This window comes from Phasianus colchicus, chromosome Z (assembly GCF_987193195.1).
Source record: "Phasianus colchicus chromosome Z, bPhaCol1.hap1.1, whole genome shotgun sequence".
In the NCBI taxonomy this organism is placed as follows: Eukaryota; Metazoa; Chordata; class Aves; order Galliformes; family Phasianidae; genus Phasianus; species Phasianus colchicus.
The window spans coordinates 84,017,672-84,031,043 of record NC_143476.1 but is presented as its reverse complement, the minus strand read 5'-3'; the positions used below and the strand labels follow the sequence as shown (position 1 = coordinate 84,031,043).

The 13,372-nt window shown below is 49.4% G+C and overlaps 3 protein-coding genes across 4 annotated transcripts; 1 reads left to right on the top strand and 2 right to left on the bottom strand.

Moving 5' to 3' along the window:
- Nucleotides 1–599: 599 nt before the first annotated feature.
- On the bottom strand, nt 600–2,745 carry RPP25L (ribonuclease P/MRP subunit p25 like). 2 transcript variants are annotated; one of them, XM_031609293.2, is made up of 3 exons: nt 2,651–2,745; nt 2,094–2,341; nt 600–1,900 (listed from the first exon to the last, which is right to left on the bottom strand). In XM_031609293.2, exon 3 carries the CDS (start codon nt 1,889–1,891, stop codon nt 1,346–1,348), a length of 546 nt encoding a protein of 181 aa, XP_031465153.1. In that variant the 5' UTR covers nt 1,892–1,900; nt 2,094–2,341; nt 2,651–2,745; the 3' UTR covers nt 600–1,345. The 2 variants fall into 2 exon arrangements, with proteins under 2 accessions (XP_031465153.1, XP_031465152.1); XM_031609292.2 differs by having other exon boundaries at nt 2,088–2,341; nt 2,651–2,744.
- A 56-nt stretch (nt 2,746–2,801) lies between these two features.
- LOC149913149 (uncharacterized) lies at nt 2,802–4,441 on the top strand. The gene is made up of 3 exons (XM_090131379.1): nt 2,802–3,011; nt 3,195–3,443; nt 3,628–4,441. The coding sequence occupies exons 2-3, from the start codon at nt 3,269–3,271 to the stop codon at nt 3,798–3,800; spliced, it is 348 nt and encodes a 115-aa protein (XP_089987505.1). The 5' UTR covers nt 2,802–3,011; nt 3,195–3,268; the 3' UTR covers nt 3,801–4,441.
- A 1,079-nt stretch (nt 4,442–5,520) lies between these two features.
- DCTN3 (dynactin subunit 3) lies at nt 5,521–12,578 on the bottom strand. Its single transcript, XM_031609276.2, has 7 exons — nt 12,428–12,578; nt 12,222–12,306; nt 9,107–9,193; nt 8,161–8,244; nt 7,347–7,405; nt 6,564–6,623; nt 5,521–5,934 (listed from the first exon to the last, which is right to left on the bottom strand). Exons 1-7 carry the CDS (start codon nt 12,518–12,520, stop codon nt 5,845–5,847), a joined length of 558 nt encoding a protein of 185 aa, XP_031465136.1. The 5' UTR covers nt 12,521–12,578; the 3' UTR covers nt 5,521–5,844.
- Between the last annotated feature and the right edge of the window lie 794 nt (nt 12,579–13,372).

Here is a 13,372-nt window from a genome sequence, read left to right as displayed (position 1 = left end):
TGCCACAAGGAAGGATTATACGGGCTATTTCAGGATCTAGCTCTAAGTTGAGGGTGTTCAATAGTAAACAAACACAGACATGCTGCTCATTGCAATGCAGGCAGCACAATCAGATGCTCAAGCATCTTCCCTTAGCATTTATCTCTGAACTGCTAATTAGTAAAAGCTACTAGTCAGTCTGCTACTCAGCTCAGGCATCAGACACCAAGCTTCCTGCTGTGGGCCCATGCTGGCACAGCAGAGCTACAGAAAGCCATGGCCCTGCAGCTCCTTCCTGCCCAGCATCACTCTCCGCAGCTGCTCCAGGAGCAAAGCTGTGGTACACGATGTGATGCTCCATCCCCTGCTTCATTCAGTAGCATTCAGAAAAATATTTTCAAGACTGCTCTTCCAGAGAGTTTAAAGGAAAATTTAAAAGAACAGCAAAAAGTTTCCCCCCAAAATACCATCCTGGCTTTTGCATTGGTAGAAAAGGTGAATGGCAAAGGAAAACCTTCCTCCACCATCAGGGTCCACTTAAAGGAGAAAAATGCCTGCTGCTGCAGCCCCGTCAGTAATGCTGAGAGTGACCCCCAGTGCAACGAGGAAGACACAACAAATTTTTTATCACTTAAAAACTTTATTTTAAACCCATCTCTATGCATCATAAAGGAGCAGAAAGGGGAAACAAGCATCCTCTGGAGCTTACCATTGCCACCCTAGTGCATTTGCCTACATGGTTTCAGTATGGTGATGACATTAGTTGACTTCTGCCAGAGGTGTAACTGTCAGCTCCAGAGAGGAAGTGAAAGTAGGACAGGAAGGGATGATTGGCACACAGTGAGTTGCATCCCTGCAGTCTCACATCTAAACCATCAGGACACTGGAAGGCTTGAGCAGAAGATGGCCTCTCAGGCACAGGTGAAGTGGCTGATCCAGCCCAGAACACTGCCATCCGCACACAGAAGCTGTGATGATGGGCAGGCAGCCCAAGCTGGACCATGTCTCCCCTCTAGGAGCTCCCTCCACCCCTGTCCAGGCAAAGCACTGCCATACCTGGAATGCCTGTTTGGGCTCACTAACTGGATGCCAGCGGTCCTTGCCCAAATAGCTGAATCCTGTATCTCCATTTCATCCCTGAGCAATAGGCTATAGAGTGTAGCCTGGCACCATCTGACAAGGAAACTTGCCAAAACACAATTTAGACAGCTACAGTTTTGTCAATTTTGGAACAGTGAGTTTTCCTGTCTACCCCTAACAGCTCTGCAAGCCTGTGTTCAGCAGCAGCTTTCCAGCTAGAGCAGCTGGCTGGCTTCTGTAACATCCCCAAGATAGACCCACAAGTATCCCTGTCTGAAGACTTCACTCAGGACTCCCCAGGCGCTCCACTGGCACGAGGTTGCTTTCCCATGTTGCCAGTTCCCCTTCCTCCACCCTGCTTCCTCTTCATTTGGGCCTGGGACTCTGCTTTAAGTGTCTCAATCCAGAAGGCGTCAAAAGAGCCTGGAGCCTGATATCCAGGCTCCTGGGGATTGAGGGCATCTTTGCTCAGCAGGACACATATGGCAGGAATGTTTCTCTTCACTGTCAAGGCATCAAGACCTGCCTCAGGCACAATGGGTTCCCAGATCTCCTCGATCTGTTTAAAAAGCACTTTGGTGATCTGGTGGAGTTCTTTCAGCCTTCTTTTCATGATTTCCACACATGTGATGGTCTTGCTAACAGCCTTGCCTGAGCCAGTGAAAAGGATCTGCCTCACCGAATCCAGTTCCATCTTGCCAATGGCGTAGCCCATCAGATTTCTTATTTTACTTCCATCTTTCACTTTCATTTCAATGATATCAGGAGGCAGGTCAGTGAAAGGAAGAGGACAAGGTTTCTCCACAATTTTGGTCTTCTTGTAGTTTTCCATTTTGCTGTGCTGAAAAGGAAAAGGAACCCATGAATACTTGTAATTAGGGCTCATACAAATCAACCAGCATGGGCTTTCCCACTCATCTGTGGCTTCCAGCAACCTGTGCCTGCACAGCAGAGCTTGAAACTGAGGCTGCCATTGGCACGATTTCAGCCTCTATGATCACGAGAAAAGTCTCAGCACCTCCACGCACCTGTACCTGAGAAACTTCCAAACGCTGTGCAAAGGACTTCTTGCTCCAATTACGTGCAATCTTTTCTCCAAAGGGCACCGTCAGACTTTGGCACGCGGACAAGGCAGATACAACCTATCCACCAGAACACCCCGACGTGCAGAAGTGCAAAGGGAAGCAGTCATTTCTAGCACAGGCAGCCTAGGCACCGGTCAGCAACATGAACGCAGGGGTCAAGACCGGAAAGGAGCAGCGCTGGTTCGGCTGACGGAATCCTTGGGAAAAACGAAGAGCAAACGAAAGAGTTCAGGTAAGCGGGCCCACGCTTTCCCCCCCTCTGGGCCCACGCGCGGCTCCCGGGCCGGCCCACCGCAGGCACAGCGGTGGCCGCAATTCCCGCGGAAGGGCGGGGGCCAAAGGGAGGCGGGAAGAGGCCGAGCCCCACAGGGCCCGTTCTGCAGGCCGGCTGCCGCGCGGGGAAGAAGCACGGGGCGGGGGAAAGGTCCCGCGGCGAAGGGGAGCCGATGTCCGGAGGGGCTGTGCAGGCTCCGGGCTGCAGGGGGATGCAGCCGGGAACCGCTCACCTGCAGGCAGCGCCGCACCGCGCCCCTCGCCGCAAAATGGCGGCCACGAGCAGATGTGCGCTTGCGCAGGGAAAGGACGGGAGGTGCCCCGCCCCCATCCCGGCTCCTGATTGGGCGTGGAGCCCAGGTGGGCGTGACGAAATGGTGACGTCAGGCCTGGCAGAGCTTAGAGGTCAGGGAGGTGGATCTGCGTCTCGCAGAGCGGGAGTTTGAGGATGGGGTGATGTGCGGCTGTGGGACTCGGGGCCGGGAGACTTGGAACCCACCGCGTGTGTTGCATCCCAGGAGCCTCATTGTGCCACGTTCCTGTGCCCGCAGGCTGGCAGATGGTGGCGGCAAGGAGCAGCAGCACCGCAGTCAGGTGAGTCTCCTGAGGGTCACCCCAAATCCCAGGCTTGCCCTGATGCATGTCAGGCAGTGCTGGGCCCATTAGAGGAGCCCAGCCCTGGACTGGGAACTGGCATGCTTCAGGTCGGCCAGATGGGCCAAGGGTGTCCCTAGTGCCCCTTCATGCTGTGGCTCAGGCCCCCTCCCTGTTTTGCAGGTGCTGAGAGACAGACGGGTCAGCCATCGTGCTGCTGCTCCAGCTGCAGCCGCTGCAGCATAGCTGACCAGAAGATGCAGAATCTGGTGCTATCGGCACTGCCTGATGACGTGGCTAATCCGGGCCCTGACTTCTGGGACATGGCGTGGAGGGATCTGGCAGAGCTGGTGGAGCGGGGCAGCCTGCCCTGCTGCAGCTCCCCCAGGGCCCGAAGCGTGGAGCGGCAAAGAGCCTCAGCAGCGCAGTCAGGTGAGTCTTCTGTGGGTCAGCCCCAAATCCCATGCTTGCCCTGATGCATGCTAGGCAGGGATGGGCCCATTAGAGAAGCCCAACCCTGGATCAGGACCTGGCATGCTGGAGGTCGGCTGGCTGGGACAAGGGTGTCCCAGGTGCTCCGTCCTGCTGTGGCTCAGGTCCCCTCCTTGTTTTTCAGGTGCTGAGAGACAGATGGGTCAGCCATCGTGCTGCTGCTCCATAGCTGACCAGGAGCTGCAGCAGCTGGTGCTGGTGCCAGGACCAGCACAGCTGCTGATACCCCAGAACGTGGAGCTGAACGTTCAGCAAGTGGTAATTGCAGATCCTGGGGGAGGATACCCCTACCATTGACAAGAGCTGTGCAGGGGTCACTGGAATGCCCCCGAGGAAAAGAATATGTGTAGAGATCCTGAAAGCCCCTGGTGCAATGACTGAGATTCAGGGCTCTAAGGCAGACACTGGAGCCAGTGACTGCCCCTCCATCCAGCCATCAGTGAGGGGGAAGACTGATCTGTTTAAGCTGCAGCTCACTCAGGACATCCACAGGAAGCTCTCCATGCACATAGCCAGAAAATGCCTGGAGGTAAAGTTTCAGAGACTCCCTAGAGCAGTACGGCAGTCCACAGTACAGCTGCAGTGTCCATGGCCACCATGACCTATCTCTTCATCATCAACAGAAAACACCGCCTGCAGCCAGCTCAAATCACACAGCAGCAGCTTGGGGCACCCTCCACCCGCTCAGCTGCATGGGCACCAGGATTCAGCTCAGTGCCCATCTACTTCCCCAGCTGTAAGGCCACATTCCTGCCTGTGAAGCAGTGCTGTGGGAGGAGGGCTTTGTCAGCACCTAAGTGATTTCTCCATCAGAGTCAGCTGGGGCAGAGGCATGCCCCAAAGAACCTAAGGACACAAGTGGTGGCACCATAGGAAAATCAGATGGAAGAGCACCCAGAACACCCACTTCCAAAGAAATAAAGTGACTTGTACAAATGAGTTGGGCTGAAGAGCTCTCATATTCTTCATCTTCCACTGGCAGAAGTATTGGTGATGGATGTGTGACATTGTGCTCTGAGATTCACACAGAGGGTGGTGACACACTGAAACAGGTTGCCAAAGGAGGTTGTGGATGCCCCATCCCTGGAGGCATTCAAGGCCAGGCTGGATGTGGATCTGGCCAGTCTGGTTTAGTGGCTGGCAACCCTGCACAGAGCAGGGGGTTGTAACTAGATGATCACTGTGGTCCTTTTCAGCCCAGGCCATTCTATGATTCTATGAGGGAGGTGTAGTATTCCACAGGAGGACAAGATGATGAGGATTAGATGAAGATTAGCCAAGGAGAGCCAGCTATTCCTCCTGGAGCTTATTCTCTTTCCTAGGCATGCCATGGGCAGCCTGGGGCTCTCAGTGACTCATCTGGAGGCATAGCACCAAGCTCAGTACCACCTCCTTGACCAAAGGGGGCTTTGGGCTCCCACAGTGTCAGCAAGAGGTCACCGTCCCCTTCTACAAGCAGTGATCTACGTGGTGCATGTCCGCTCCTTTGGCTCACCTTCACCTGTGACCCAGGTGTCAGATCTGCCTGGCTTCCTGCTTAGCTTGTACGACACACACATCACCCTTCCAGTGTCATATTTTCTACAAGCCACACAGGATGGTTTAGGTGCTGCTGGTTTCACAAAGGCATATGCTCACTCAGAGAGTCTTCTGTACCTGAACAAATTCCATACTCCAGCCAAAACAGGCAGGGGGCAGCAAATTCCTCTTTCTGAATAAGAAAGGACTGGCTGGGGCTCTGACTCACTTCTGCCTTTCTGGTAAGCAGAGGCAGGATGTAGGCCAGGGTCACTTGCTCCTCCTAGTCTCCAAGAGTTCCCATTCTCACTGTCGAAAGACAGGACACCAGCACCTACCCCAGGAAGGGACACGCAGATGACTGCTTCCAGTTCATGCTAGACATAACATTTTCTTATGAGACGTCAGCTGTGGGTAGTTGGCAACACATCTGCCTTACTGAGTTTAACCAGGCATTCTGTGCCACTGACGCATTCAGGGGAGGAAGAGACAAGCCAGGTAGTGTATTAGGGCTTTATTGTGATCCACGATAAGAGCAAAGAGGGATTTTTAAAGTATGTTACCAGCTTGAAAACATAAAATGCAAGATAGCATATTAACAACAGTTACATATTAAGAGAAAACTATATGCAAACAGTGGCATATTGACAGTGCAGCTTTGATTGAGGGCCCCCAGGAGCCTGTGACATCACTTGCAGCATACTCACAGTGAGTATAAACATGCTGAGGCAAGAAGATGCAAGCACCTGCTGCGGTCTCTCCTGAGTAACTCAAGACCAACAGGGTCCTAAGACCTTGGCTCTTTGCCCTCCCAGCTTTGCCATCACTCTGCTGTGGGTTTCACTTCACTGGCTGCTTCCAGCTGTGTTAGTATTTCATTCCACTGGACAAACTGCTTGGAGAGAAGCAGAGTCTGGATGTTCCTCTTAAGGAAAGAAAAGTGAAAACTTCAAGGAGGAAACAGAGTATAGCCAGAGCACCCCCCCATCAGCCTGACAGCACTGATATAAAACCAATTCTTTGGCAGAGAAAAAAGTGAAGGAAACTGGATGTACACTACATAGACTCAAACCAACTACACACCAGTGGGTATCCAGGAACCACTTCTAAACACTGCACAGCACTGAAAATTAAAGGTCTTCCTTCAGAAAAGAGCAGAGCTTCCCCACCCACTGTAGTTCAGGATGTGTTTCAGTACTGGGATGAGCTGCTGTAAGGCTCTGGCAGGTCACAGGCACATTCAGCTGACATGCTAGCTCCTTTGTGCCAAGCCACACTGTAAGCAGATTCAGCAAAAAAGCTTTGACTCACAGGCAACATCCTGCCCTTCCTGTCTCAGATAGACAGTTCTGTCTCTGAGCACTGTATCAGGACTCCACTCCTGAGGTAAGTGTAATAAATGGAACAAGCATCACTACGCCAGAAAAGGTACTGGCCATTAAACCTAAGGCTGGAGATTGCCTGCTTCCAGCTACCTGATAGGACAAGATGGCCCAAGAGACAGGTGTGCAGTTCAGTCCAAGGCACCAACTAAAAGGATACTGTCTTGTTGTAGTTTTCCAGGAGCATCTTGACTTCATCAGTAAACTGCTCGCACTGCTCCTGCAAAAACAGCGCCTCAATGAGTAAGCAATAAATAAGTTAAAGGACATTTGTAAGTCCAGGCAAGACAGGGGAAATCCTGTCCAAGGCCTGTACCAAGACTGAAACTCAGGCCCTGGCTGTGACCACTCACTATGGCTGAAAGAGTTTCAATAGTTGAAATAAAGGTTATGAAGAAACACCCATGCTCATACAGTGCGAGAGCACCCATGCTAGCACTGGTGCGTGCTTTTTCTTAGTGTCCATGTTTTGCTTGCCTCAGAAGAAAAACACAGCAAAACACAAGAAGGGGGCATTAAGTGCTGCCCAGGCTACACCTTCCCACCTCATGGGGTAGTCAAATGGGGATGGAAAGAGACAAGGTGACAGTGTTAACAGCATACTAGAGACTGGAACACTGAAGAAGCGCAACATTTCAGTGTTCTAGTGAAAAGCAGAACAGCAGCTGGTTAAACACACTGCTGCTTACTAAGAGGTGCTCAAACCTCTGTTTTGAGCAGGCTTATGGTAGGTAAAAAGCTTTTCCAACTCAAAGTCAGTTGTTAGTAATCCTAGGTATCTTCCCCAAAAGTTCTTAATTTTTTTTTTTCTTGCTGCAGTTTTTAAGGTGTTGTATAAATGAGTAATTCAAACAACTGCAGATACAAGGGTATCATGAGTACATCCACTGTCAAATGGTTCCTTCTTCTGGCTAGTCAAGAGTGTCATGAACATTCACACTACCTGTTGCTGTATCTGGATTTGAGAGAGTCGCTGTAGTTTGGCTGCATGTTCAGGAGCCGCTGAAAGCACAGAAATCCATTTTGTTTGTTTTACATCATGTAGGATTAGTTATTAAAAAAAAAAAAACACATTACTTTTCTGAGGGCATGTCACAGCAAAATTCTGCTCAGTGAATTCAAGTGCTCCATACCACAAACATGTTTTTTTACATAATTTAAAAAAAAAGCCAACTAACAGAAAAACCCACATAGCTACACTGCACACTAAATAATAAGTTTATTTGCTAACTACTTGAGTTAGGGTCAGTTAGCAGATGCTTGCACTGAGGGAGCAAACAATTAGATGAACGCTGTAGTAAACATTAAAAGAAGCATCTCTGCCTACACAGAGAACACTGATGTTCTGGATATAAGACAGCACATAAGCAGAACCTAGGAGAGTCACCAGAGCCTGGGGATTGTACATAGTGCTTAGTCATAGTTTCTCACCCTTTGCCAAGCCACTGCCTCTAACCTCTTAACTAAACTACACAGTCACCTCCCTGACCCCTTGGTGCAGGGGCCACATTCCCACCTCAGGCATGCTTGGTAATACCTAAGACATTCAGCAGTGCTCTGTTAGACACTGCACACTTTCTAGACATGGAACATGAGAGCAATGTGAGGGAGGAGCAGATATACCACTCTGTACCTACTTTACTCATACCAAGTTGTGTGCTCAGCTGTTCTCTCCTTAAGTCTGAGGCTCGCAAAAAAATAAACAGCACAGACAACAGTTTGGAGGATAGCATTTGCAACTGAGACACCTGGCATACCTTGGATACTGGCACTGTCTAGGACGGGCTCAAGGTTCTTCACCTGCTCCAGAAGGGCTACTCGGGAAGGAAGAGCCTGTTCCTCTGATCAGAGAGAGACAATAAGGAATATTAGGAAATAAAGACAATTTTAGCTTCTCACAAATACTGGTGCATTAGTGGGTATGAATCTATTCTCTGAACCATTTACACGCAACACACCAGAGAATAGCTTGGCAAATATAGAAAACAAAACTCATAGCCAAAGCTAGAGTAAAGGCACGAAAGTCTCTGCCTACAGACTTGGAAGTTCCCAAGTTACAGGAGCTCTTAAACAGGTCAGCTGTAGCCCCACCTCAAAAAAGGACTTATTCCTACTCCAAGCTGATGACCAGCTGGAACTGACACTTGTACTCCAGCTCCCTTTTTCCAGTTACTTACCTGTACAAAAAAAGAGCTTGCTTATGATTTCATTCAGCCTTTTGTGATGTTCACGACTCCAATCTCATTCATGGTAACTTAAGTCAGAAGTATCTCCACGAAAATTAATTCACTATAACCAAGACAAGGCTGAACCAAGTTATTTGGAGGAAAAGGAGAATAACGCTAGAAGGTATTTAATATATATCCAAAATCCTCCTGTTTTTCTTACAGTCCTCAGAGTATTTAAATAAAGAGTGAGGAAAGCTATTCAAGCTCCATCTTTTTCTTTTCAGCTTTGTGTTAATTTATGGATAAATTGATCTATAGTTAGAAGATCAGAAGAGATAAAATGACAGCATGGACATGTGCAGGGGAACACAATGGGTGAAAGATATCCTCACAGAAATCACATTTTAGGTAGTTCTAAGAGAGGTTGCTTTTTCACATCTTTCTAACTAAACAAAATAACTCAACCTAATCCAGCTTATGCAAAACACAGCTTCTGCAGTGCTAAAAACCTGTTTCCTCTCATTTTAAGCCATACCTGCCAAGATGAACTGCAGCTTCATAGTGTCTGGAACAGCCATTCTGTCAATGTACTGAGGATCTAGGTATTTTATTACATCTTCAACTAAAGCAAAAAAATAGGTTTGAAGATAAAAAGTAAGAAAGATGTTATCGCTTTTACAAGTGCAATTCCCACTGCGCTACATCACACAAGGTTGCTTTGTAAACACGGTACATTTAGTGTTATTTTTATTCAGATTCATGAATGTTTGCAGCACTTGAGAACAAATGACTTTGGAAAGCTTTGACCAAGAACTATAAATTACTCAAGCCAAATAACTGCTTTGTTACAGACATCTCCATCACTTACTTTTTGTTTGGCTAACAATACCAATTAAATCTGCTTCTTCCTGCCCTTGATACAAAACCAGAGAACTCTCCTTCACTTTGGTTCCTAAAATTATTTATAAATGTACTCTTATTGTTTTCATACCTAACATTCATCACAGCCTTGGACCACACTAGCCCTTCCAGTGCTGCTCCCATGGTGCCAGGCCATGATTCTTGGCCATGAAGAAGCTCTATGGGACAAACCACAGCTTTGTGTTCACAGTTGATGCTCCCTGGCTTAGAGAAGGCTCCACAGACATGATCAGCAGTGCTGAGATGGCATCTCTAGTGCTCACACCACATACAAAAGGGAGAGATGGTCTGGTGAGTGGTTGCTCTCAACGCACAAGAACTCAGGCCCTAGAAGTCCTCCAGGCATGTATTGGGCATGGCTATGTAAAGTGAAGAGTGGGTTGCAGCAGCCTGTTCCCCACTCCCAGGAGCTCAGTGGAAGAATCACATTACAGACCAAATTCTAGTAACATTCTGCAAGTTTAAATCCAAATCAGGCTTTCAAGTTTGGGGCATGTGTGAACTAGATAACAAAAATAATTTATTTCATAAAATAACAAGAAGTTACCAGTCTATGAAATACCATTATAATTTTGGTGGCGTGCGAATCCCCACACCCTAAAATTAATCATAGAATTATTAATGTTGAAAAGACCATTAGGGTCATTTAGTTCAACCAGCATGCCTGCTAACTGATGTCCCTCATTGCCACATCTCCACATCTCTCTTGAACACCTCCAGGAACAGCAATTCCACCATTTTCCTGGGCAGCCTGTTCCTACACCTTACCACTCTTTCAGAGAATTTTTTCCTAATATCTAATCCAACTTTCCCAGCACAATTTGAGGCCATTATCTCTCATCCTATTGCTGACTACCTGGGAGAAGATTCCAATCCCTATCTTGCTGCGACCTCCTTTTAAGGAGTTATAGAGTGCTATAAGGTCTCCCCTGAACCTTCTCTTCTCCAAACTACACAATCCCAGCTCCTTCAGCTGATACTCATAAGACTTGCATTCCAGAACCTTCACAGCTTCGTTGCCCTTCTCTGGATACACTCCAGTGACTCAGTGTCTTGCTTGTAGTGAGGGGCCTAAAACTGAAAACTTATAGAATGTGCACTCAATCCCCTGCTCCAGATCATCAATAAAGATATTAGATCAGAATGGCCCTAGTCGTGACCCCCAGGAACCACTCCTGACTAGTTGCCACCTCCATTCACCATCATTTTCTGGGTCCAGCCATCCAGACAGATTTTTACACAGAGAAGGGTACAGTTGTTTAAACCACAGACTGTCAGCTTCTCCAGTAGAATACTGTGGAAGGCACTCAAAGGCTTTGCTAAAGTCTGAGCAGACTACACTCATAGCCTTTCCCTCATCTACCAGGCAGGTCACCCAGTCATAGAAGGAGATCAGATTAGTGAAGTATATCCTGTCTTTCGTGAACTCACGCTGGCTTCGCCTGATCTCCTGGTTATCCCGCACATGCTGTGTAATCACACTCAAAGATTGTCTGCTCCATAACCTTCCTTGATACTAAGGCCCGTCTGACAGGCAGTTTTCCAGATGCTGCTTCTGATATTTCTTCTAGAAAACTGCCACAAGTCTCCAGTGCTGGACAGAGCCACAGACATTTCAGCTTCTCAGTTTCTCATACTGTCTTGCCTGTCAGGAGGGCTGAGGGGACACAAGTTGTTGGGAGGGAACAGAACAAGAACAGCTTTGAATTCTAGAGAACTGAAGCACTACTTAATGCAGAGAGCCACCCCAGTACCTCTCCTTCCTAGCCTCTCTCTTCTAAAGAGCTAATAGCCCTCCAGTTACAAGAGCCATTGTACCACATTTCAGTGATAGCAACCATGTCATAGTTCTCCTGTCACACAATGGCTTCTAGCTCCTGCTTCTTGCCCATGCTGCGTGCATTGATGTAGATGCACTTCAGCTGAGATACTGCTCTCAGCCCTAGCTCTGATATGCTGCACATAAGCTCATTTCTAATGAGCCTGGTTTTGTTCCCTAACCCCCTTCAAACTTCATCTCAGTGAACTCCACCAACTGCTGGGCTAGAATACTTCTCCCCCTTTGAGACAGATGGATCTCATCTGTCACCAGCAAGCCTAGTGCTGAATAAACTGCCCCATAAAAAAAAAAACAACAACATTCCACCAATGGCAACAGCAACAGAGCCACATGTCAATCACATGAGTTTTCCTGTTCCTCTCAGTATTTTGCCCTATTACTGAAGGAATTGAGGAAAGTGACTGTTTACAAAAGTGGATAGCGATAGAACATGGGGGAATGGTTTTAAACTGAGACAGGGGCAGTTTAGCTGAGATATTAGCAGGAAGTTCTTTACACAGAGGGTGGTGACACACTGGAAGAGATCCCATCCCTGGAGGCATTCAAGGCCAGGCTGGATGTGGCTCTGGGCAGCCTGGTCTGGTGGTTGGTGATCCTGCACATAGCAGGGGGGTTGAATCAAGATTATCTTTGTGGTTCTTTTCAAGCCAGGCCATTCTATGATTCTACAAAAACACCGCCTGAGCTCCCGCCCCTTTAACTAACCACCCCAACACCCTGAAGACAAACAGATGCCTTTCTATCTTTCTCGTTTCTAAGCAAAACTTGCCGAACCAGAACCACAAAGGAGCCAGCTGATCCCAAGGAGAGGATGCGGGCTTGCAACTGTACCAACCAGCCTCGTCACTGCCACCTTTCTGCACTGACCCCAGCACAGCAGCCCACTCACTTTTCTTAAAGAGGATCTTGATCCTCTCCCTCTTGCCGGCGATGTTGCTCAACGCCACCTGCACCTTGACGAGCTCATCAGCCACCTGCAGGGGGAACGGAGCCGTCAGCGAGCCGCGAGGCCCAGGGACGGGGGTGGGCTGGGGAGCGGCCTCTGCGGGAAGATCCCCAACGGGCGGTTAGAGGGGGCAAGAACGGAACCCGGACCTTTGGCGGCTCGCAGGCGCCGACTCCCATGCGCTGCTCCAGTTCCTCCAGCCGCCAGTGCAGCTGCTGCAGAGCCGCCATCTCCGCCGCCATCTTGCCGCAGCACCGGAAGCTGCTCGACTTTGCTTCCGGCCCGCCCCGCCCGGGTTACGCCCCGTTGCTATGGCGGCGCGTTGCTAAGGGCGGCCGTTTCCGTGGCGACGGACACCCCCGGGCGGGCTGAGGGCTGCGGGGCTGCGCCGAGCCCCCCGGAGACGGCGGGGCGGTCGATGCTGATTTGCACTGCAGAGAGAGGCGTGCGGGTCTCGCGGCATCCGGGCGGTCGATGGATGCTTCATTCCTGCGAGGTCCTTCGGGCGAGAGGCGCTCGGCTGTGTTAAAAGCAACAGAGCAATGGCGGATCGGAGGATGCAAGGCCTTTGAAATCCAGGAGCTGCCTCGGGCTTTCCCTCAGGCCCCGGCCTGCCCGCATTCACCTTCCTCCCATCGACCACTGCCACGCGGTGGGGGCTGGTGAAGGCAGCAGCTGTCCCCAGCCCCAGGTGCACTCACAGCCATTGAAACCCCTTGAAGGGCCGAGATGGATCCATGGCAGCAGAGCCACCACAACCAGAGGATTCACAGGCTGCAAAGCGATTGGTTCTGGAGACCCCAGAGCATCTCTCTGTCCCTCTAACAGAATTGTATAATCAGAATCATAGAACCACTCAGGTTGGAAAAGACCTTAAAGATCAAGTCCAACCAGCACATAACCATGCTACCCTAACTCTAACAACCCTCTGCTAAATCATGTCCCTGAGCACCACATCCAAACGGTTTTTAAACACATCCACAGGTGGTGACTCAACCACCTCCCCAGGGAGCCTATTCAGTGCTTAACAACCCTTTCTGTAAAGAAGTTTTTCCTGATATCCAAACTAAACCTCCCCTGGCACAACTTGAGGC